This window comes from Pseudoliparis swirei, chromosome 12 (genome assembly GCF_029220125.1).
Source record: "Pseudoliparis swirei isolate HS2019 ecotype Mariana Trench chromosome 12, NWPU_hadal_v1, whole genome shotgun sequence".
Classification (NCBI taxonomy): domain Eukaryota; kingdom Metazoa; phylum Chordata; class Actinopteri; order Perciformes; family Liparidae; genus Pseudoliparis; species Pseudoliparis swirei.
The window spans coordinates 2472447-2495215 of NC_079399.1; the positions used below are offsets into that span (position 1 = coordinate 2472447).

Genomic DNA, 22769 nt, shown 5'->3' on the forward strand with positions numbered 1-22769 from the left:
TTGGGTTTACAGATTTTAATACAAACTAATATGCAAAGCAAAAACAGAAATGTCTTTTCCAAAAACATAAAAAGACAAAGTTTCTGAGCTGAAGTGCAAGAGAGAATGTTTGTAAATACATAACATCAAACAGGAAGAACATTTATGATTTCACTTTAGTCCTAAAATAATCTTTACACTCGTTCATCAATGAACAGGCTCATGAGAAACCGCACAAACGTCTCATTAATAATATTTAACTGAGACATGATGCAACCTTTACTCCACACGTTTAATATGAATGAACCTCGAGAAGTCGTTTATTAATTAACCCCTTCTTCTTGTTCAAAAGGAGGAGAACCCTTTGAGTCCTTCACTCCGCCTTCTTCACTCCGCCTCGCCCTCCGTTTTCTTCCGGAGGGCCACGTAACACTCCGCGCCCGCCACCTCCTCCACGGCTCCCCCGATTGGCCGCTGGCTCCTCGGCGGCGGCTCGTCCGATTGGCCGTCGCGACCGAACACCTCCCGGTGGACGTCCAGCGTGGCGCGACTCGGCTCCATGGAGAGGATCTCGCGGAGCCCCTCGGCCTGTTTCTGCAGCGTGTTGATCGACTGCAGGGAAGAAAATAATAAAAACACGCCTCAATAAACCTTCTTTACCTCCTTCATACACATTGATGCAGGTGTGGTGCGTTCAGGCTCTACCTTGATGACCTGGATGGCCTGCTTCACCATCACGGGAGCTGCTGCCGACAAGTCGTTCATGAGGCTCTCTGGAGAGAAAGAAGAGCGTCGGGTCATTGATTATAATTTATAGAACACACACACACACATACATAGATATAGAGTGTGTGTGAAGGGATTCTAAAGGTCCTCGCCTTGCCCGGCGTCGTGGACCGCCTGTCGAGGTTTCACCGCCGGCTCGTACAAACCCTGGAAAACGAGACAAAGTCGTATTAATCAGATAAGTTATTATCTCTGTTGATCTCTCCTCTGTGACGCGTCTCTGGGCCCGGAGGCCCCGGGGCCCGGAGCCCACCATGAGCTTCCGCTCCGCTCTGAGGGCGTGGACCACGTGGGGCCGGATCTTGTTGGGGTACGCGCGGCGCCTCCTGGCGGCCTCCACCACGGCGTCGTCCAGCAGGCTCTCCAGGTCCAGCGCCTCGTCCTCCGCTGAGAGGGAAACCGGCGTTGGATTAAATGAGACTTCTTTAAGACGACGTCGTCGTCGTTATTCACCGCGCGGGGACGTCACGTGACCCCGACGCCCCGAATCCACGCCAGAGGCTTCGCCCCGTGAGTCACCTTCGGCGTCCGGCGCCTCCGGCCACGGCAGCCCGGCCACCAGCACGTTGTCCTGGACCGCCGCCTCAAAGTTCTGTGAGGAAACAGAGACGGATTCAGCCGGCAGGACGGTCAAAATATGTTGAATGTAAATATATAATATGTACAACGATTAACATTCATACAGCAATTTAGAGGAATAAACTATCATTTTCTCATTGAACCAAAGTCAATATAAATATATATATATTTCAAATATATAGAAAAAATGTATATATATATATATTTACTTCAGTTAAATGAGAAAATGGAATATATAAAGCGATATATATATACAGCAATGTATATGTTTGATTGATTTTGAGTTAATTCAATTTTAAATATCTGGTTTCAACACTTTAACATGATATATTCCAGGTTTGAACTACTTGATTTGATAAGTTAAATGAATTCACTGGTGGTAATAAAAAATTTATACCAAAAAAAAGAAAACTATTTTAATAAAATAGCTGCCTTCTTAACCCTTCAAGCCGAAATGATCAATTCAACTCAACAAATATAAAGAATACCTTTAATTGTGTTTTGTCTGATAAAATAATGTGAATTAAATTCAAGATCTGCGATGGGCGACTATGGGTGAGTGGGTAGCAGGTCCGTCTTTCAATCAGGGGGTTGGAGGTTCAATCCCCGCCCTAGTCGATGTGTCCTTGAGCAAGACACTTAACCCAGAGTTGCTCCTTGTAGCTGCTCTACAGTGAATGAATGTAACAGGACTGTAAGTCGCTTTGGATAAAAGCGTCAGCTAAATGACGTGTAATGTAGAAGCTCTTGCTCATGCGATGCATTGTGACGTCTCCTCCGCAGGACGCGTGTCTCTCGTGTCACTTTACTCGCCGCCAGCAGCTCCTGCAGTAAAACCCGCTTCGTCTCCAAGGAAACGTCCCTCTGTCCGTCCAGCGCCGTCCGTAAAATGTCTTTATATTTATTGATCTGCTCCGTCACTTGTTTCTTCGCCGTCACCAGGACTCTGTCCTCCCGGCTCGTGTCCTCGCCGGGCTGCAGGCCGCTCGCCGCCGCCGCCTCCATCTTTACCGCCAACTTGTTTATATTTTTTGGGCGGAAACCGGAAACGAATAGTTCCACTTCCTGGTCCGACTGCTAATGCGCGCCCCCTCGCAGGAATGTTCCGCCGGCTGTTATGCTGCGTTTCGACCGTAGAAAATGTATAAATGTCGCAGTTTTTATCATAGTTTGCGCCCCTAGCACTTATTATTTGAATTACTTTAATAGAGGAAGGCTTCGTTGACTGTCACTGTCACATATCGGCCGTGAGTTCGACGAGATACGAGCTAAAACAAACCTAAACGAGTAGCGTTGTTTCTAAAAGTGTGTGGTCCCCTCGTCACTTCCGGTGGAGACTAATTATACGTCACTAAAGCGTGTGTTAACGTGGTAAATATCCACTTTTAATTTTAAAAGCTGTTTATACACAACACCATGTTATTACACCCACTTAAAACACACTTCAAACTTATAGTTGTCCTTCTAGGATGTGGAGGATGTGATCCAGAGGACCACAGAGGTCAGTGCATCTGAACACACACACAACATGTTACTATTGTGTGTGTGTGCGTGTGTTCGCCAGCTGCAGGTGTGCACGTCTTCATTGTTGCGTAACACTTTGCTTCAGAGAGAATGAATGCAGGAAAACAACACGATAAGAAAATACTCATTTAGTTGATCATTCAGAGGGAAAGTCATAAAACTACAACCATAAAATGAGGGGGAGGAGAAGAACTACAGGTGTGTAGCGCTTGTGGTGGAAATGATTGTTTCTTTACCTCGTGATAAATAAAAAGTACTTTGAGCACGGTCGTCTTGTAACACTTTAATGATATAACGGTGTCATAAACACGTCCAGCTGGCTGAGCCTTCACCTGTCAGCGTATCGCTCCTGATTCAGCCCTCATCGCCGTCTTTTATAGCCTCACAGAAGCCGTGTGACGCAACAGCTGTTTGATCTTCAGCCCGCCGAGGGAGATGATGACGGGCGCCGCCCTGCATCCCGCCGGCTCCCGGGCCTCTGGAATCGATCGCGTTCGGCTCGTGTCCTCGGAGATGAACCCGGGACGCGTGGCTGATTGTTGATTCTACCTGTGAACGCTCTCGCTCTTTTGGACTCGCACACATGCACGGTGTATCTACACAGTTACATAAGATATCATCAATATTGCCCCTGACACGGAGCTGATGTAAAGAACACAAACGTGCTCATGAACCTGGGTTTGTTACTCGGGTCGTTCTCTCCTCCTCTCACAGATATCTTCCCCTCGGGCCCCTGAGCCTCACCTCCAGCCCGACAGGAGGTGAGGCTCAGGTAGCAGCCCGTTGTTTGAGTTCATGAGTCACTGGATCCACGGGGGAGCTCAGGAGGAGCTCATATTGAAACGCTCTCTAAAGTCAACGTTTCTTTAAGGCTATGAAGGAAACTGAATATCTCTCAATGTGTCTTCTTTCCCTCGTGAGCTTGACGCCCTGCTGCAGGTCTACAGGCACAGAGGAGGCCACACACACACACACACACACACACGCACATGTACAGAAACACACCCTCACACACGCACAGAACTCAAGTGTGAACCCTCTAACAGCTCTTCAACGGAAGGAGGACAACATGTCCTCATTGTCAAGGTCAAAAACGTTGGTCCCCACAAAGATAGAAGGCCGGGTTCAAACACACACACTCACGACTGTCTGCTCTGACAGGATCGATATTAATCTCATGAAACACCTCAAAGAGATTTCCCAGCTGCTCCTGAACACATCAACTCACTCTTCCGGTAAGCTCCGGTTGCTAAGCAGCGAGCATGACTTCTTCTTCTCTCCCTCCCGCTCCCTCTTGCTCAGTGTGTCTCATGTATAGTTATCCCCCTGCCTCCCTTAATGATAACGATACATGCAACAAGTGTAGTTTATTTGCTAGGTTGGAGGCAGGTCTAAGTGGGTTAGATGCACGGCTCCGCGCTATCGAAGCTCAGACAGCTATGCTAGTTAGCCCGCCCTCTCCCGTAGCCGGCGCGGAGCTACAGTTAGCTGCTAGCTGTTAGCTGCTAGCTGTTCCCCGGCGGTAACCGTGCAGCCGGGTGGTTGGGTAACTGTTCCAGGAGTAGTAAGTCTACACAGAAGCCCGCTGTGCACCAACCACTTCACGTTTCCAACCAGTTTTCCCTGCTCAGCGACACACTGAGGAACACACCCTGGTTATCGGGAGCTCTATAGTCAGGAACGTGAAAATAGCGAAGCCGCGGACCAGAGTCGTGTGCCTCCCGGGGGCCAGAGCGGGCGACGTGGAGTCTTGTTTGAAGCTGCTGGCTAAGGACAAGCGGAGATACAGTCAGATTGTAATACACGCCGGTGGTAATGACGCCCGAGCCCGCCGCTCGGAACTCACTAAAATTAATGTGGAATCGGTGTGTGCTTATGCCAAGACGTTGTCGGACACCGTCGTTTTCTCTGGCCCTCTCCCAAATTTGCAGACAGACGAATTGTATAGCCGAATGTCGTCTTTCAACCGCTGGCTGTCGAGGTGCCCAGCGAATAATGTGGGCTACGTAGACAACTGGAAGACTTTCTGGGGAAAGCCTGATGAGGCGAGACGGCATCCATCTCACGCTGGACGGAGCGCGTCTCATTTCTGCAAATATGACCAAGTTGATCACCGGACAGCCATATCTGTGACAAAGCAGGGTTAATGTCATAAAGCAGAAACAGAGTAGCCCCACGCCCCTCACCCAGTGTCCCCCATAGCACATCCCCCCCCCCCCCGGGGCCTCCCCCCCTCTCACCCAGTCCCTCCCAGAGCTCCATAGAGACTGTGTCTGTCCCACGGCCACTTAAACTTAAATTAATTCTATCAAAAGTAAGCAGAAGAGGAGTCGTACACAACAACCTTATACAAGTTAACACCATTATTTCAGCAGTGCAACAAAACAGGTCTATTAAATGTGGTCTCCTAAATATTAGATCTCTGTCATCTAAAGCTGTGTTACTAAATGATTTAATATCAGATAATCACATTGATTTATGTTGCCTAACTGAAACCTGGCTGAGCCATGAAGAATATGTCTGCCTGAATGAATCGACTCCTCCAAGTCATATTAATACTCACATTCCTCGAGGCACCGGTCGAGGAGGTGGAGTAGCAGCCATCTTTGAATCGAGCCTATTAATTAATCCTAAACCTAAATTACACTACACCTCATTTGAAAGCCTTGTTCTTAGTCTTTCACATCCAACCTGGAAAACACTACAGCCAATTCTATTTGTGATTCTGTACCGGCCACCAGGTCCATATTCAGAGTTTATATCTGAATTCTCAGAATTTATATCAAGTTTGGTTCTTAAAACTGATAAAGTTATTATTGCAGGAGATTTTAATATCCATGTGGATGTTGATAATGATTGCCTAGGTGCTGCATTCATCTCCTTGTTGGACTCGATTGGCTTCTGCCAGAGAGTACAGAATCCCACTCACAGCTTTGGCCACACGCTTGATCTTACTTATGGCGTTGACCAGTGGTCCCCAAACTACGGCCCGCGGGCCGGATCCGGCCCGCCTCCCCATTTGGACCGGCCCCCTGAACAATACCAGAGACGCGTTCCAATTTATTCTTTTTTTCACCTGGCCCGCTGCCGTTGAGATTGCAGTGAGACGCGAAGAAAATGTGGAGTGGTGCTCTTCGCAATAGAACATCTTTGATGGGACGTGTCGCATCTCGGCCAATCAGCGTTCAGACGTCCACAGCGTTTGGGAAGTTAGGTTAGCTTGAATGTTAGTCCGCTACATCTGCTGCTGTCACGCTGCACACCGTGTAGCGATACTAACAAAGTACCTGTACGTTAAAAATGATGTGATTTAGCATATTTTTAGTATCGATACTTTATCTCTCCCCCCCCCCGGCTGGCCCTCCAGCAGACAAGGCAAACGTTATGTGGCCCTCTTAGGAAAAAGTTTGGGGACCCCTGGCGTTGACATTGAGCATTTGAACGTCTTCCCACAGAATCCTCTTCTGTCAGACCACAACCTCATAACTTTTGAATTTATACTACCGGAGTGTACTCCGTTAGTCAAAAGTTTCTACACCAGATGTCTAACTGACAGTGCTGTAGCTAAATTTAAAGAAGCGATTCCTTCTGCATTTGATTCGATACCACGTCTCAATATAACAGAGGACTCCTGGTCTAACTTTAGTCTGTCTGAGAATGACACTGGACTCAATAGCCCCTCTGAAGAAGAAGACAGTGAGGAAGAGGAGGTTTGCTCCCTGGTATAACCCTCAGACCCGCAAACTGAAGCAAACGTCACGAAAGCTTGAAAGCATATGGAGTTCAACTAATCTGGAAGAATCCCGCTTAGTTTGGCGAGATAGTCTTAAAACTTATAAGAAGGCCCTCCGTAATGCCAGAGCAGCCTATTACTCATCAATAATAGAGAAAAATAAGAACAACCCCAGGTTTCTCTTCAGCACTGTAGCCAGGCTGACAGAGTCACAGCTCTGTGGAGCCGAGCATTCCTATAAACCTCAGTGGTAATGACTTCATGAACTTCTTTAATGAAAAGATTTTAACTATTAGGGACAAGATTAATATTCTCTTGCCCATAACCAGTGCCAATCTGTCCTCAAGTGGAATGGCCTTGGAAACCGCTGTATGCCCTGGTGTATTTTTGGAGGGCTTTTCTCCCATCAACCGTGACCAATTATCGTCAACGGTTTCTACTTCGAACACGTCTACCTGTCTCTTGGACCCCATCCCGACGAGGCTGCTTCAAGACGTTTTGCCTTTAATTGGCAGCTCTCTATTAGATATTATCAATGTGTCTCTGCTAACAGGCCACGTACCACACTCCTTCAAGGTGGCCATTATTAAACCTCTCCTGAAGAAGCCCACTCTGGATCCAGAGGTGTTGGCTAACTACAGACCGATCTCTAACCTCCCCTTCCTCTCCAAGATCCTTGAGAAAGTGGTCGCAAATCAGTTGTGCGATTTTCTACATAATAACTGTTTATTTGAGGAGTTTCAGTCAGGATTTAGAAAACACCACAGCACCGAGACAGCACTGGTGAAAATTACAAATGACCTCTTAATGGCAGCAGATAAAGGACTCCTCTCTGTACTGGTCTTGTTAGACCTTAGTGCTGATAGAGGACTCCTCTCTGTCCTGGTCTTGTTAGACCTTAGTGCTGCATTCGACACCATTGACCATGACATCCTATTACAAAGACTGGAGCAGTCGATTGGCATTTCAGGCACGGCACTAAGTTGGTTTAAATCCTATTTATCAGATCGATCTCAGTTTGTATTTGAAAACGATGACGCCTCGATAACCACCAACGTTAGTCACGGAGTTCCACAAGGTTCTGTGCTTGGACCAATTTTATTTACCTTATACATGCTTCCTTTGGGCAATATTATCAGGAAACACTCCATAAACTTTCATTGTTATGCAGATGATACTCAACTATATCTATCGATAAAACCAGAGGAGAGCAACCAACTCGGTAAAATTCAAGCATGTCTTTAAGACATAAAAACATGGATGACCTGCAACTTCTTGATGTTAAACTCAGACAAAATCGAAGTAATTTTAATCGGCCCTGAGCACCTCAGAGATCAATTATCTGGTGATGTGGATTCTGTAGACGGCATTGCCCTGGCATCCAACACCACTGTAAAGAATCTTGGCGTTATCTTTGATCGGGACTTGTCCTTTAACTCCCACGTAAAGCAAATCTCAAGGACTGCATTCTTTCATCTACGTAATATTTAAAAAATCAGGCACATCTTGTCTCAAAAAGATGCAGAAAAATTGGTTCACGCGTTCGTTACTTCGAGACTGGATTACTGCAACTCCTTATTATCAGGCTGCTATATAAGTCTCTTAGGTCAACTCCTTATTATCAGGCTGCTCTATAAGTCTCTTAGGTCAACTCCTTATTATCAGGCTGCTCTATAAGTCTCTTAGGTCAACTCCTTATTATCAGGCTGCTCTATAAGTCTCTTAGGTCCCTCCAGTTGATCCAGAATGCTGCAGCTCGTGTTCTCACTAAAACTAAGAAAAGAGATCACATCACTCCTGCACTAGCTGCTCTGCACTGGCTCCCAGTAAAATCAAGAATCACTTTTAAAATTCTTCTCTTAACCTACAAAACCTTGATTGGTGATGCACCATCATATCTTAAGGAGCTTGTAGTACCATATTGCCCCACTAGAGAGCTGCGCTCACTAAATGCGGGACTACTTGTAGTTCATAGAGTCTTAAAAAGTAGAATGGGAGCCAGAGCCTTTAGTTATCAAGCTCCTCTTTTATGGAACCAGCTTCACCTTCAGTCCGGGAGGCAGACACAGTCACCTCGTTTAAGAGTAGACTTAAGACTTTCCTCTTTGACAGAGCTTATAGTTAGGGCTGAATCAGGTTCACCTGGTCCAGCCCCTTGATATGCTGCTATAGGCTTATAGCTGCCGGGGGACGTTTAGGATGCACTGAGTACCTATCTCCTCTTTTTTCTCTCCTTAGGGATGAATGTTCATCTCTCCATCACACGTTACTAACTCTGCTTTCTCCCCGGAGTCCTTGTGACTTCACGTCTCATGGGGTCATCGGACCCTATGAGACAGCATAGATCCTATCTGCCTGATGGATCATCGAGGTCTGGGTCGTGGAGTTCCTGCTACCGACCACGCCACTGCCCTGTTGAGACTCCGCCCACTGTTGAGACTCCGCCCACTCCTCCTCTCTACCGCCATCTGCCTGATGGATCGTGGAGGTCTCCATCGTGGAATAAGCCTCCTATGAACTATTCATACACTCTGTCACATTCATTGAATGTATTTTAACTCTAAATCTGTCCTTCTGGTCACATGACATCTATTGCATCTGTCCATCCTGGAGAGGGATCCTCCTCTGTTCTCTCCTGAAGGTTTCTTCCCTTTTTTTCCCCCTGAAGGGTTATTTGGGAGTTTTTCCTGGTCCGATGTGAGATTTTGGGGCAGGGATGTCTATGTGTACAGATTGTAAAGCACTCCGAGACAAATTTTTAATTTGTGAAATTGGGCTATACAAATAAACTGAATTGAATTGAATTGAAACATAACGTAATCCTAAACTAGTTGAAACTCCCAACATGCCTCCTCATCTTCCCTTAGTCATGGTCTTCCTCGTGCACGCACACACACACACACACACACACACGCACACACACCGTTGGTTATGTAGCTGCCGGTTGAGGAATGTGTGTTTGTCAGGCACCACAAGGCTCGAGTCAACAGTTCCACAAAGGTTATTGTTATGGATCCCAGCCCCCCCCCCTCCCCCTTTAGCTGCCGTGGGAAACGGTGGTGGAACTTATTTTGCTCAAGGACTGAGAACATCCAGAACATCTCCTAAGGCTTTCAGAGTTCTGGTGACCTCTGGGATTACTATATATATATATATATATATATAATTATAATAATATATATATTATTAAATGTGTATATATAATTATAATTATATATATTTATAATTATATATATTACAATATATATATATATTATTAAATGTATATATATATATATTGTTATAATATACATATACATTTGTACATATATTTATATATATATATATAAAATAAAGTGATAAAGTGCTGGATCTTGTTTTCATGCTGATCCTATAAGCTGATCATTGTTGTTGTGAATATAATAATAACACAATACATGCACAAAAATTAAAAATTACATGTGAAAATCTACAAATGTTCCCTTTTTCATTCTGGAGTGGCAGCGAGGTCGTCAGAACATTTGTTTTTAAGTCCTAGAAATTTATTTCTAGAAAATGGATTAAAGCATAAAACGGTTCTTTGGTCTCGTCTTTGCATTTTTTTGCTGAATCCATAAAAAACTGAACTTTGACTCTTCTGCAGTCGTATAAAAGTATACAGGCAAAGTACACCTGGGACACTATGGGTAATGTATAGAAAACATGTTCATAGAAAACCAACACTACCACTTTAGTCCACAGGGGGCAGCAGAACCAACACTACCACTTTAGTCCACAGGGGGGCAGCAGAACCAACACCACCAATTTAGTCCACAGGGGGCAGCAGAACCAACACCACCAATTTAGTCCACAGGGGGCAGTAGAACCAACACTACCACTTTATGGGGCTGTTGACCAGCCGGTAACTGAAGATACAAGTCATAGATAATTCATCGTTGCCATGGATACCATTCTAACGCTGGTAGATGTTTATCTCTGGACCAACAACATTCATTCTTGTTACACAGGAACAAATATATTCTAGTTGATTTATTTATAAACACTTGTGAGACTCCTCTAACTCTTGGATACTTTATATTGATGAAGTTTCTTCAGGTCTCTTGAGTGTTTGTTGTCGCTAGACGAGCTGCGATCGATCTGGAGGGTCAGAATAGAGACGTTACATATCTACTCATCATCTACTGTTTTTAAACTTAAAGTTAGAGACGATGAATGTGTAACATGAATAAATAAACACTAACTCCCAATTTCTGTTGTTCCACACTTAATTAAAACAAATACATTAATACATTATATGTATATATATTACATATATAATATATATTAAATATATATAATATATATAATATATATATATTAACATATATACATATATATATATACATTACATATATATATACATGTATATATATTAAATATATATATACATAATATATATATATATATGTATATATATTAAATATATATGGATATGTATATATATTAAATATATATATAGTATATATATACTATATATATATTTTATATTTATATATATATATATTTATATATATGTGTGTGTGTGTGTTATTTCCTCCCTCATCCTTACAGCTCTCCTCGAAGTGCCTCCTCTCCGGCCGCTCGGGGCCGGTCGGCCGCTCGCTGCGGGCCGCCCCGCGCTGCCCTCCGGCGGCCAGAGCGGCGCGGAGCACCGGGCCGGTGCGCAGGTGGCCCCGGTAGTGTCTCCTCTCGGTCCGCTCCCAGGCCCGCGCGGGGCTCACCTCCACCTGGCACCACGTCTCCCTCCGCAGGTTCATCTCCAGGAGAGCCCGCTGCTCGGCGCAAGGCATGCTAGGAGCTGGGGGGTGCGTTTCTTTTTGGGGTGATTTATTTCTTTGTTATTCTTGCTCTAAATTACCGAAAAGGTCATCTGGGTTGTGAGGCAACGGGACATCGGTAGGAGGAGGAGAGGAGGCACGCATCAGAGATCGTCTATGTTGGGAATGATGAGTCACTCTGTTGGAAGTTTAGTTTTTAAAGTCTTTTTTTAAAGCCACTAAAAACAAAACACCTAATTATTAAATCAAACAGAGTAAATGTTTAAAAGTGAAACCATGGGCTCTGAAATAAATGTATTAGTTTAATGTAAATTCTTTTTCTGTTTGAAAATATAATTGCAGTAATTGCTTTGTCAATAGTTTGACCTTTTAACGGTTAAATCTGTTCTGCTTATTTGCATAATACACACACACTTAATGAAAGCAGATACATGTCATGACTCATGACTATATTACTCTTTTAGATATAGACATTAGACCAGAAGGAGCCTGACATATAGTGTATTGTCTCAAATGCCATGTGGTATTTATTCGTCACATAGCCAACTCTTATCTCATGAACTTCTTTAAGGACATGGATTTATCAAACTATCCAGTGAGAGAAGAACATAAAAGTTCTCCTCCTTCGTGGTACTTTGAAAAAGAGACAGAGTGAGAGCTCTTGTGTGTTGTAACAGGACTCTAAATGTTTGTATACCCTAAATAATAATTATGTGCTTAATGACATTCGATGGAATTCATACATTTTAATTCAGATTCACGACATTTAATGTTGGATTAGGTAAAAATATATAAATTATATTTTGGATTTACTTTTATTCCACACATATTGCTGAAACAATGTAATTCGTGTAGAGTAAGTGTGAGTTTGTAGGATTGACACATGCACGCTGCAGTCCCAGTGGGTCGAGCGATGATTAGGATTAGAGCAGATTAGACCTGAGCACATGGTCACACTCACTGAGGACAGAGCAGCATGTGTCATTTATCTCAATGGATTGTTTAGTTAATTGTTCAATATGAGCGTCTGCATTATACATTATTGTTTTTGTGCACTGATAGATAATTAATCTTTATAACTAGAATGGGCACTCGGTAGAGCGCATACCTTCGCATATCACAAGATTGGGCATTGCATTATGAACATTTTGGCATTAGTTGCATGCCAATTGGATAAAAATTGACCATGCTATGGTAAAAAAAGAAGATTTTGACCTTTCCATGACCTTGACCTTTGACCCGATTGATCCCAAAATCTAATCAAATGGTCCCCGGATAATAACCAATCATCCCACCAAATTTCATGCGATTCGGTTTAATACTTTTTGAATTATGCGAGTAACACGCATACAAATAAATAAATACACGGCGATCAAAACATAACCTTCTGCATTTTCAATGCGAAGGTAATAACATCACTGTACAAACTGTTGCATCATCGCGTGTCAGCCTCCACATGGTCACCTATATATAGATATTTATATATATTGTACATTATAATAGAATATATTATAATATAATAGTGTAAAATTATATAAATGTATTTATATACATTTATTTTATATATACACTACCGTTCAAAAGTTTGGGGTCACGAAGAAATGTCTTTATTTGTCAAAGTAAAGCACTATTTTATCCAATGAAGATAACATTAAATTAATCAGAAATACACTCTATACATTGTTAATGTGGTAAATGACTATTCTAGGTGGAAATGTCTGGTTTTTAATGAAATATCTACATAGGTGTGTGGAGGCCTGTCTCCAGTGTTCTTATGGTACATTGTGTTATCGCCTTAGAAGACTAACGGAGGGTTAGAAAACCCTTGAACCCCCTTTTTAAGTTAGCACAGCTGAAAACAGTTATGCTGGTTAGAGAAGCTATAAAACTAGCCTTCCTTTGAGCTTGACGTTTGAAGAACAAAATTAATATTTCAAATAAAAATCATTATTTCTAACCTTGTCAATGTCTTGACTATATTTTCTATTCATTTTGCAAATCACTTGAGAAATAAAAGTGTGAGTTTTCATGTTAAACACAAAATTGTCTGGGTGGGTGACCCCAAACTTTTGAGCGGTAGTGTATACATTCTTATATATATTATAATTGATAACAAATTATATTTATATAGATAGATAGATATATACTTTATTAATCCCCAAGGGGAAATTTGTCGTAACAGTAGCAGCACCAATAAACTAAACACACAAGAATAAAAAATAAAATATAAAAAACAGGGATGAAAGATAAAGATGTATACAAGAAGTATACAATGTAAAATATAAAATAAAATATATATGTATCTATACAACATATATGCATACACAATACAATACTAATGACAAATTAAATTAAATATAAAAATGTTAAATATAGACAGTGTGCAAAATGCAAAGTGTGTGTATGTGTGTAGTGTAAATGAAAATGAAGTGTGTGTGTATGTGTGTAGTGTAAGTAAATGAAATGTGTGAAGTGCAGATCAACATAGTGTGGATATGAAGTTATTATTGTAGTTATTGCACTATGATCTGGCAAGAGGTGATCTGTTATAGAGCCTCATAGCCGCCGGCATGTTCTCCTGTATCTGTCCTTGTGGCAGCGTGAGGAGACGTCTGGAGAAAGTCCTCCTCTGTCCCTGTAGGAGGTGGTGGAGAGGGTGGAGAGGGTGGTCCGGGTGGTCCGGGTGGTCCAATATGGACACAAGTTTCTTCAACGTCCTCCTCTCCACCACCTGTTCCAGGTGCTCCAGCCTTCCGAACCAGTTTGTTGAGACGGCTGGTGTCACCGGCTCCGATGCTGCTCCCCCAGCAGACAATGGCAAAGTGCAGCACACTGGCCACAACCGACTGGTAGAATAACTCCAGCATCTTGCTGCACACGTTGAAGGATCGAAGCTTCCTCAGGAAAAAGAGTCGACTCATCCCCTTCTTGTACACAGCGTTGATGTTGGCCTTCCAGTTCAGTCGGCTGTCGATGGAGACGCCCAGGTACTGGTCCTCCTCCATCAGGTACTGGTCCTCCTCCACCAGGTACTGGTCCTCCTCCACCAGGTACTGGTCCTCCTCCACCATGTCCACGTCCACTCCCAGGACACTCAGAGGGGGAGGAGCTCTTCCTCCTGAAGTCCACCACCATCTCTCTGGTCTTGGCCACGTTCAGCCGCAGGTGGTTCTCATCGGCCCACTTTACAAAGTCGCTCACCACTGCCCTGTACTCCTCCTCCCGTCCATCCCTAATACACCCGACCACTGCAGAGTCATCAGAGTACTTCTGCAGATGGCATGACTCCGTGTTGTACTGGAAGTCACTGGTGTACAGGGTGAAGAGGAAGGGAGACAGAACAGTTCCCTGTGGGGCTCCAACATCACTGACCCCCGTTCAGCACACGCCCCATTCTAACAAACTGTGGTCTGCCTGTGAGGTCGTCAGTGATCCAGGAGATGGTGGACGCGTCCACACCGGCCACCCGCAGCTTCTCACTCAGCAGCAGTGGCTGGATGGTGTTAAATGCACTGGAGAAGTCAAAGAAAGTGACTCTCACAGAGACACCGGTTCCATCCAGGTGCGACTGAGCTCGTTGCAGCAGGTAGATGATGGCGTCGTCCACTCCCACATGAGGCTGGGAAGCAAATTGCAGAGGGTCCAGCGACGATTTCACCTGCGGCCGGAGGTGGGCCATGACCAGCCTCTCCAGCACCTTCATCATTTATATTATATATAATATAAACAAAGATATATTAATATATATATATATTATAAATATATTATAAACAAATAAACATCTTTATATAAATAAAATGTAAACACACACACACAAACACACATATATATAACAAATATTATAATATATATATATATATATATATATATATCATACCTGCAAACTCATGAGGGGTGAAAAAGGTGACAACGGGGGAGTGCAGGTGATTTTTGTGTGTGTGTGTCATCACACCACATCCACGTTGTTTGAAGCCTCAAAGCTTTTAGAACCACAACTACAGTCATTTTATTGTTCTGACCACAAATCTAAATAATGATAATAAACAGTTTAAGAACAAAAGGTTCTCCGCTCTGACTCAGCCCTATAATGATAGTAATAACAAATATACATTGTCATTATATATAATATGGTTAAAGTCATTCATGAACCAACTTCCTTTAGCCTGAACAGTCCTCATGGACTTCTCCCTGAATCTGTTCTGTCTCTACCTGTTTGTCACGATACTCATATTATAACTTCTATACATATTACATACCTGCCATAAATATCATGATACCCGATACCAGAATTCAATACACCATACAAACAATATGGTACCATAAATACGAGACTGGTCTATTTATCTATAATAGTAATAAATAAAACATCTGTATGGTTCACTTTTTACCAACTTTTTCAACACTTAACAAATGACAGTAATATGAGTATTCATACAGACAGATATGAATGAAACTACATGGTTCCATCATAGCATTGATTATACACTATGAGGCCGTTAGTCTCTGACCAGATGATACACAGTTCATCAGGATGAGCAGCTGGAGAGTTACACAACTTTACAGACTGAAACATTTCACTTCTGGCATCTTTTTATTTTTTAAGCCGAAGTCTCTAAGCTCCGCCTCTTCTCTCGCTGTGAGCTGCGCAGCGCAGTGTGCGCAGACAGCTCGACACGGAGCAGCGCGTGCGCTCTGATCGCTCTCTTAATGAAGTATCGATACTAAAAATATGCTAAATCACATCGTGTTTAACGTACTTTGTTAGCATCGCTACACCGTGCAGCGTGACAGCAGCAGATGTAGCGGGCTAACATTCAAGCTAACCTGAACCCCCAAACGCTGTGGACATCTGAACGCTGATTGGCCGAGACGCGACACGCCCATCAAAGATGTTTTATTGCGAAGAGCACCACTTCACACTTTTCTCCGCGTCTCACTGCAATCTCAACGGCAGCGGGCCAGGTGACCCCCCCCCCCCCCCCAAAAACAAAAACTCTTCGGATCTCCACGATTCACGTGGATGACCTATTTTGAGTTCAAAACGGTGAATTTCACCGAAAGGTGACAAGTTTGCAGGTATGATATATATACAGGCCCGCCTCCACATTTGGCCCGGCCCTCTGAACAAGAGAGGCCGTATGATTTGTTTTTCAGTCTGGCCACGCAAATCCTAGACTAGCCCGTTAAATAGAACAGAATAAGAACTCTCTCTCTCTCTCTTTTCTCTCTCTCTCTCTCTCTCTCTCTCTCTTCTCTCTCTTCCTCTCTCTGTCTTTTCTCTCTCTCTCTCTCTCTCTCTCTCTCTCTCTATTCTCTAAACATAACTAACGTCATCAAACAGCTGGACAAGGCTTTGAAATCACGGATTTCGTGAGTTTTTGTTTGTTTATTTTTTTAGGAAACGACGGACCAGTTGTGACGTCATGTTTTCAGCAGCGCTAATGTTGTGGTTGATTTATCACAAAACAACGTCAGGGGACAAACACCAGGCATGAAAACGGGTCAGGGGTGAAAAAGGTGAGGAGGATAGGCGCGCGGGGGGGGGGGGGGTGCTGCTGGTGGTGACTTCCACGAACATCGATGTTGGCCGTTGTATGATAATCTATAGTTCCTCCATTCTGACACCAAGTCAGTGATCGGGCCTATAATACTATAATAATAGTAATATTGTGTATAATATGGTCATTCATGAACCAACTTCCTTTTTTTGTTGTTGGCGTGAACAAGTCTTCAAGTCTTGAGCTCTGCTGAGCCATGAGTCTGTTCCTCGAGTCTGTTCTGCCTCTACCTGGTTGTCATGATCTTCTATACCATACCTGCCATAAATATCATGATACAATACCATAAAAACAGTATACCATAAATACGATACTGGTATATTTATCTATAATAGTAATAAATAAAATATCTGTATGGTTCACTTTTTAACAACTTTTTCAACACTTAACAAATGACAGTAATATTAGTATTAATACAGCCAGATATGAATGAAACTACATGGAGCCATCATAGCATTGATTATACACTATGAGGCCGTTAGTCTCTGACCAGATGATACCGAGTTCATCAGGATGAGCAGCTGTAGAGTTACAGAACTTTACAGACTGAAACATTTACCTTCTGGCATCTTTTTTTATTTTTATTTTTAAAGCCGAAAATTCCGCCACTTAACGGCTCTCGCTGTGAGCGCTGCGCTGCGCGTGCAAACAGCTCGACACGGAGCAGCGCGTGCGCTCTGATCACTCTTTTAATTAAGTATTGAGACAAAAAATATGCTAAATCACATCGCTCTTAACGTATGGGTACTTTGTTAGGATCGCTCCACCGTGCAGCGCGACAGCAGCAGAAGTAGCGGCTAACATTCAAGCTAACCTAAACCACCAAACGCTGAAGACATCTTGACGCTGATTGGCCGAGACGCGACACGTCCCATCAAAGATGTTTTATTGCAAAGAGCACCACTCCACATTTTCTCCGTGTCCCACTCCAATCTCATAAACGCCGGCCGGCCAATTGACCCCCCCTACCCCAAAACAAAACCTCTTCGGATCTACACGATTCACGTAAGTCACCTATTTTGGTTTCAAAACGGCGAATTTCGCCGAAAGGTGAGGGATTCTCATGCCTGAAACACGTCATGACCTGTGTGTCTGATGCTGCGCGTCAGAGGAGAAGGAGGTGCAGCCGTTCGGTGGCGCGAGGAGCACTGCGCGGAGGAGGAAGTGGAGGAGAAGGAGGGAGGAGCGCGGCGGGGGGGCGAATTCTCACAAGAACTCAAATAAATGCCCCGTCGGATATTAAAACACATTTGGGGGGAGTTCATGGCAGAGAGAGTAACTTTTATTCTTAAATACTGATGAATGAAAAAAGTGGTCTCCAGCAAAAAGGGCACTTTACTCATCCAGGGCAAAGGGGGAGGAGCTTGAGCACCACGAGGGCTCTATCTGTGCACGTGCCCATATAAACCCTAGGCGGCAATACAGGACGCCGCCATTCTCATGCTGCTCTTCCATTGGCTCATCAGAAGCTCGCGCGACAGCGTCGGCTGAACAAAAGAGAGAGGACCCGGTCCGGAGAGAGAGACGCACGAGACGCGCCGCCGGAGAGTCCCCGGATGTTCCGTGGAGGCGTTGTATTGAACATGCCTCCGGTCTGAGCCTCGCGTCGCCATGTCCGCTCGCGGTGTCCTCGCTTCCTGCCCCGCAGCCTAGTAGCAGCAGGGGGCGGTGTGTGTGTGTGTGTGTGTGTGTGTGTGGGGGGGGGGGGGGTCAATAAAGAGAAAGAAAGAAGAGAGGACGCGTCACAAAGGGCGCACGATGGTCGCCGGTGAGCTCATGCAGGAGCATCTGCGCCCGGCGGACACCGGCGGCGGCGCGCTGGACGACATCGCGCCCGGCAGGAAGCCGGAGGAGGGAGCGGTGGATCCGACGTACGGAGCGGCGCCGGCGGGCGGGGCCGGAGGGGAGGCGGAGGAGGCGGACGCGTACCGGGAGAAGGAGCTGCCGCCGCCGGCGGATGAGAGGGACGCGATGCTGCCCGGCGCGGGAGACGGAGGAGAGGCGCAGGTGACGCGCGAGACGCGGCTGTACCGGCGCCGGTTCGCGGTGCTGGCCGTGTTCGGCCTGTGCTCGCTGGTCAACTCCTTCCAGTGGATCCAGTACAGCATCATCGCCAACGTGTTCTCGCGGTACTTCGGCGTGTCCAGCCTCGCGGTGGACTGGCTCTCCGTCGTCTACATGGTGGCCTACGTGCCGCTCATCTTCCCGGCCACCTGGCTGCTGGACCGGAAGGGCCTGCGGCTCACGGCGCTGCTGGGCGCCGGCTTCAACTGCGCCGGCGCGTGGCTCAAGTGCGCGAGCGTGAGCCCGCAGCGGTTCGCGGTGACACTGGCGGCGCAGGTGGTGTGCTCCGTGGCGCAGGTGTTCATCCTCGGGCTGCCGTCGCGCGTCGCCTCGGTGTGGTTCGGGCCGCGCGAGGTGTCCACCGCGTGCGCCGCCGCCGTGCTGGGCAACCAGGTCAGTGGCGCGCGCGTTGGCACGTGCGTGTATCATATAGGAGGGGTGTCAAATACGAGGGGTGTCAAATAGGAGGTGTTTAAGGAGGAGACCGGAATAGAAGAGGAGGTGCGGGATGGAGCAGGAAGTACCTGTATCACTGTGTTTGAGGTATGACTGTGGCTGTGTCTCCTCCCGGACACTTGAGCACTTGAGCACTTGAGCACTGCCTTTCAGTGCTTAGGGCGCCACACTGACAACACCAGCAGCATTCAGTGCACTGAAAGTACCCGGATGGTGCACTGCAAACGGGCAAAGTGTAAAACGATGGACACTACTCGCCCTAAGCGGCCGCCATCTTGGCGACGTAGCGGAAGAGGAGGAGCCCTTTCGCCAGCTTTTCATTTCATTTCTAAAACAATGGCGGACGAGATGGTTCCGGTAGCACAAGCGGTCGACCACGGAGGCTCCTGCCGCGATGGTGGAGGTATCACCACATGGGGTGGAGAAAGGGGTAAACAAGGGACACAAAGAGGGCAAGAAGTGCATTCATTTAGTCACTAAGTTTCGCGGGTATCGCAAGCAGATTTGCAAACGTCACTCCCGGCTTAATTTCGCGGGTGCCGTGAGCAGATTTGCGTCCGTCACTTCCGCCAAGTGGTGAACGTCAGTGTTCCATTTGAGACTCACAGCCGCACGCAGTGAGATATGGGGGCTCTGTATTGCAGTGTCCTTCGTAAAGTGTCCGGTAGTAGACACAGCCTGAGTGTGTATGACTACTGGACTCTGGAGAAGCGCTATATAAAATAAATTATTCTTATTATTATTATTTACTATAAAATAAATTATTCTTATTATTATTATTATTACTTAGATATGTGTTTATGTACTTCTACTACAGCTCTGACACAGCTTCAGTTACCTCTGACGTCACTGATGTATTAGTAAATTATAATATTATTATATAAAATGCACTTTATGAGTTCTACTTCTACACATCATGACTTAATAATAATCGAGTAGGAAGCTTCAATTTAAATGAACTATGATGACAGTGTAAACAACAACATCTCTCTCTCTCCCCCTCCCCCCCCCCCCCCTAGTTGGGCACGGCCATCGGCTTCCTGTTGCCCCCGGTGCTCGTCCCCAACACGCCCGACGACGTGGAGCTCACCGGCCGAAACATCAGCGTCATGTTCTACGGCACGGCGGCCGTCTCCACCGTCCTGTTCATCCTCACTGTTATAGGTACACACACACACACACACACATACACACACAAACTAGGGCTGCAACTAACGATTATTTTGATAATCGATTAATCGGTTGATTATTTTATCAATTAATCGGATACAAAAACAAAAAAACTTTAATTTTCAACCCTTTATTCAAAACGGGGTCCGTACGGTCATGGAAAACCTGGAAAAGTCATGGAATTATTAAATGGCTATTAGCAGGCCTAGAAAAGTAATTGAAAAAAAAAAAAAAAAAAATATTTGGAAAAGTAAATAAATTTTGTTTTATTCAATGTTAATTTTACATATATATTATACGTGCTGCTTTGGAATTCTTATTTATTTTTTATTCTACATCTTCTCACATAGACAGTTTTCACAATGTTTAATCATGTAAAATGTGGGTGTTTAAAGTCATGGAAAGGTCCTGAGACCCACTGGTCACCATGGTGATGAACCTGTTCATTGGTCACCATGGTGATGAACCTGTTCATTGGTCCTGGCCGTTTTGAAGAGTGACTGAGATGTGGAAAAACAGCTTGATCCAGGGGCGCATTCACATTTATTATTTTTTTTACATTGGCCCGCTGTACCCCCCATTGTTATGGTGTTAATGAAGTTGCATGTGCTATTCTTAAAATAGAAAAAGTTTGATGGGCACAGTAAAACATGCGGTATAAAGCGTGTAGATCGACAAAGCGTTAACAGCGATGGGTTAGCTTGAATTTTCAGCCGCTACATCTTACACAAGACGCTTTTTGTCGGGGCGAATCACGCCTAAAATACCGTGTACCTCTGGCTAGCTGCACAACATGGTGGCATCACGATGCTAAACCAAAAGCGATCAGCCGCTGCGGCTACTCAAAGGATTAAACACGCCACTGTGCTGCGCAGCTGCTGACTCTCAAACACCGCACCGATTGGAAACCTCACCAGAACAAAGCACACATGATGCGCATAGAGAGCACACTCACAGCATATCAAAACACTGCCACAAATACACCACATCTTCCACACAGCAAAAGTTTGCACATGTACCAGAATACAGAGACGTTAAGCAAACAGAGGACGCACACACATACATAAACACACCCACAAGAGAACCAACACAGCCATACGTCTGCTATCATTTACAGTTTAGTGACCTTGGAAGTCACATGAGGAATTGCACATTAGAGGTGTGAGTGTGTGTGTGTGCTGGATCTCCTCACAAGGATAGAGGAATGTTCCAGAAGGCATTCCTGGGAGCGACCAGCTCTGGATTAAGACTCGACTCACGTGAAGAGTCTAGGATTAGGTTAGGTGTGTGTTGTGTTGTGTGTGTGTGTGTGCTTGGGGACCCACTCTGTCCTGTGTCCCCAGTGGTGAAGGACCGCCCCCTGCTGCCCCCGAGCCGCGCCCAGGCCGTGCTGCCCTCCTGCCCCCCGGAGGACTACTCCTACCAGAGGTCCCTCCTCAACCTGGGGAGGAACAGGGCCTTCCTCCTCCTCCTCGTCACCTACGGTGAGCCTGTGTATGGGTGTGTGTGTGTGAGGGTGTGTGTATGAGTGGGTGTGTGTGAGGGTGTGTGTGAGTGACGTGTGTGTATGAGTGTGTATGTGTGAGGGTGTGTGAGGGTGAGTGTGAGTGATGTGTGTGAGTGACGTGTGTGTATGAGTGTGTATGAGTGTGTGAGGGTGTGTGTGAGCGTGAGTGAGTGTGTGTGAGGGTGTGTGAGCGTGAGTGAGTGTGTGTGTGTGTGAGGGGTGGAGTGTGTATGAGTGAGTGTGTGTGTGTGAGCGTGAGTGAGTGTGTGTGTGTGTGTGTGGGCCCACTCTTCAGGATGATCCTCCACTGTAAATGTCACTCACTGATTTAAACCTGCTGGTGTAGAAGACTCCGCCTCCGTTGCTTAGCGACAGCCTATCAGGGGAGCAGCAGCAGCTGCTGCTCTCCGGTGAACTCACAGCTCGTGTTCCGCCTGCAGGTATCATGACCGGCTCCTTCTACTCCGTCTCCACGCTGCTCAACCAGATGATCATGGCCTGCTACGAGGTACACAACAACAACAACAACAACAACAACATAATGAACAATGCTGAGCGAATGTAAACGAGAACTTTATGCCCACAAATGTCTGTTTAAGGAAGTTAAGGAAACTTAT

General features: G+C 45.3%; 3 protein-coding genes across 6 annotated transcripts in view; 1 reads left to right on the forward strand and 2 right to left on the reverse strand.

Annotated features, from left to right (window-relative positions):
- nsl1 (NSL1 component of MIS12 kinetochore complex) overlaps positions 1 to 22769 on the reverse strand; it is a 24821-nt gene continuing 2052 nt past the window's right edge. For 2 of the 4 annotated variants that reach the window (XM_056427550.1, XM_056427551.1), the window contains exons 2-6: positions 22477 to 22653; positions 1285 to 1357; positions 858 to 1152; positions 685 to 752; positions 1 to 591 (exon numbers count right to left, since the gene is read on the reverse strand). In XM_056427550.1, the coding sequence (XP_056283525.1) occupies positions 353 to 591; positions 685 to 752; positions 858 to 1152; positions 1285 to 1357; positions 22477 to 22599 (798 nt within the window). In that variant the 5' untranslated portion in view covers positions 22600 to 22653 and the 3' untranslated portion in view covers positions 1 to 352. Of the gene's footprint in view, positions 592 to 684; positions 753 to 857; positions 1153 to 1284; positions 1358 to 2157; positions 2791 to 22476; positions 22654 to 22769 lie in introns of those variants that run through there. The other 2 variants (XM_056427552.1, XM_056427549.1) reach the window with 2 other exon arrangements.
- LOC130202204 (spermatogenesis-associated protein 45-like) lies at positions 10595 to 11540 on the reverse strand. The gene is made up of 2 exons (XM_056427575.1): positions 11169 to 11540; positions 10595 to 10717 (listed from the first exon to the last, which is right to left on the reverse strand). The coding sequence occupies exons 1-2, from the start codon at positions 11407 to 11409 to the stop codon at positions 10698 to 10700; spliced, it is 261 nt and encodes an 86-aa protein (XP_056283550.1). The 5' UTR covers positions 11410 to 11540; the 3' UTR covers positions 10595 to 10697.
- The window catches only part of flvcr1 (FLVCR heme transporter 1), a 12059-nt gene continuing 5945 nt past the window's right edge, over positions 16656 to 22769 (forward strand). Inside the window, exons 1-4 of the mRNA XM_056427517.1 lie at positions 16656 to 19412; positions 20495 to 20639; positions 21989 to 22129; positions 22593 to 22660. Of these exons, the coding sequence (XP_056283492.1) occupies positions 18714 to 19412; positions 20495 to 20639; positions 21989 to 22129; positions 22593 to 22660 (1053 nt within the window). The 5' untranslated portion in view covers positions 16656 to 18713. The remainder of the gene's footprint in view (positions 19413 to 20494; positions 20640 to 21988; positions 22130 to 22592; positions 22661 to 22769) is intronic.

Bases quoted from the DNA above. Each gene is read 5' to 3' on its own strand.
- LOC130202204 (XM_056427575.1), bottom strand. From the start codon at position 11,409: ATGCCTTGCGCCGAGCAGCGGGCTCTCCTGGAGATGAACCTGCGGAGG. The intron at 10,718-11,168 runs GTAAGGATGAGG...CTGACCCTCCAG, and splicing joins GAGGCACTTCGAGGAGAGCT to ATCGATCGCAGCTCGTCTAG.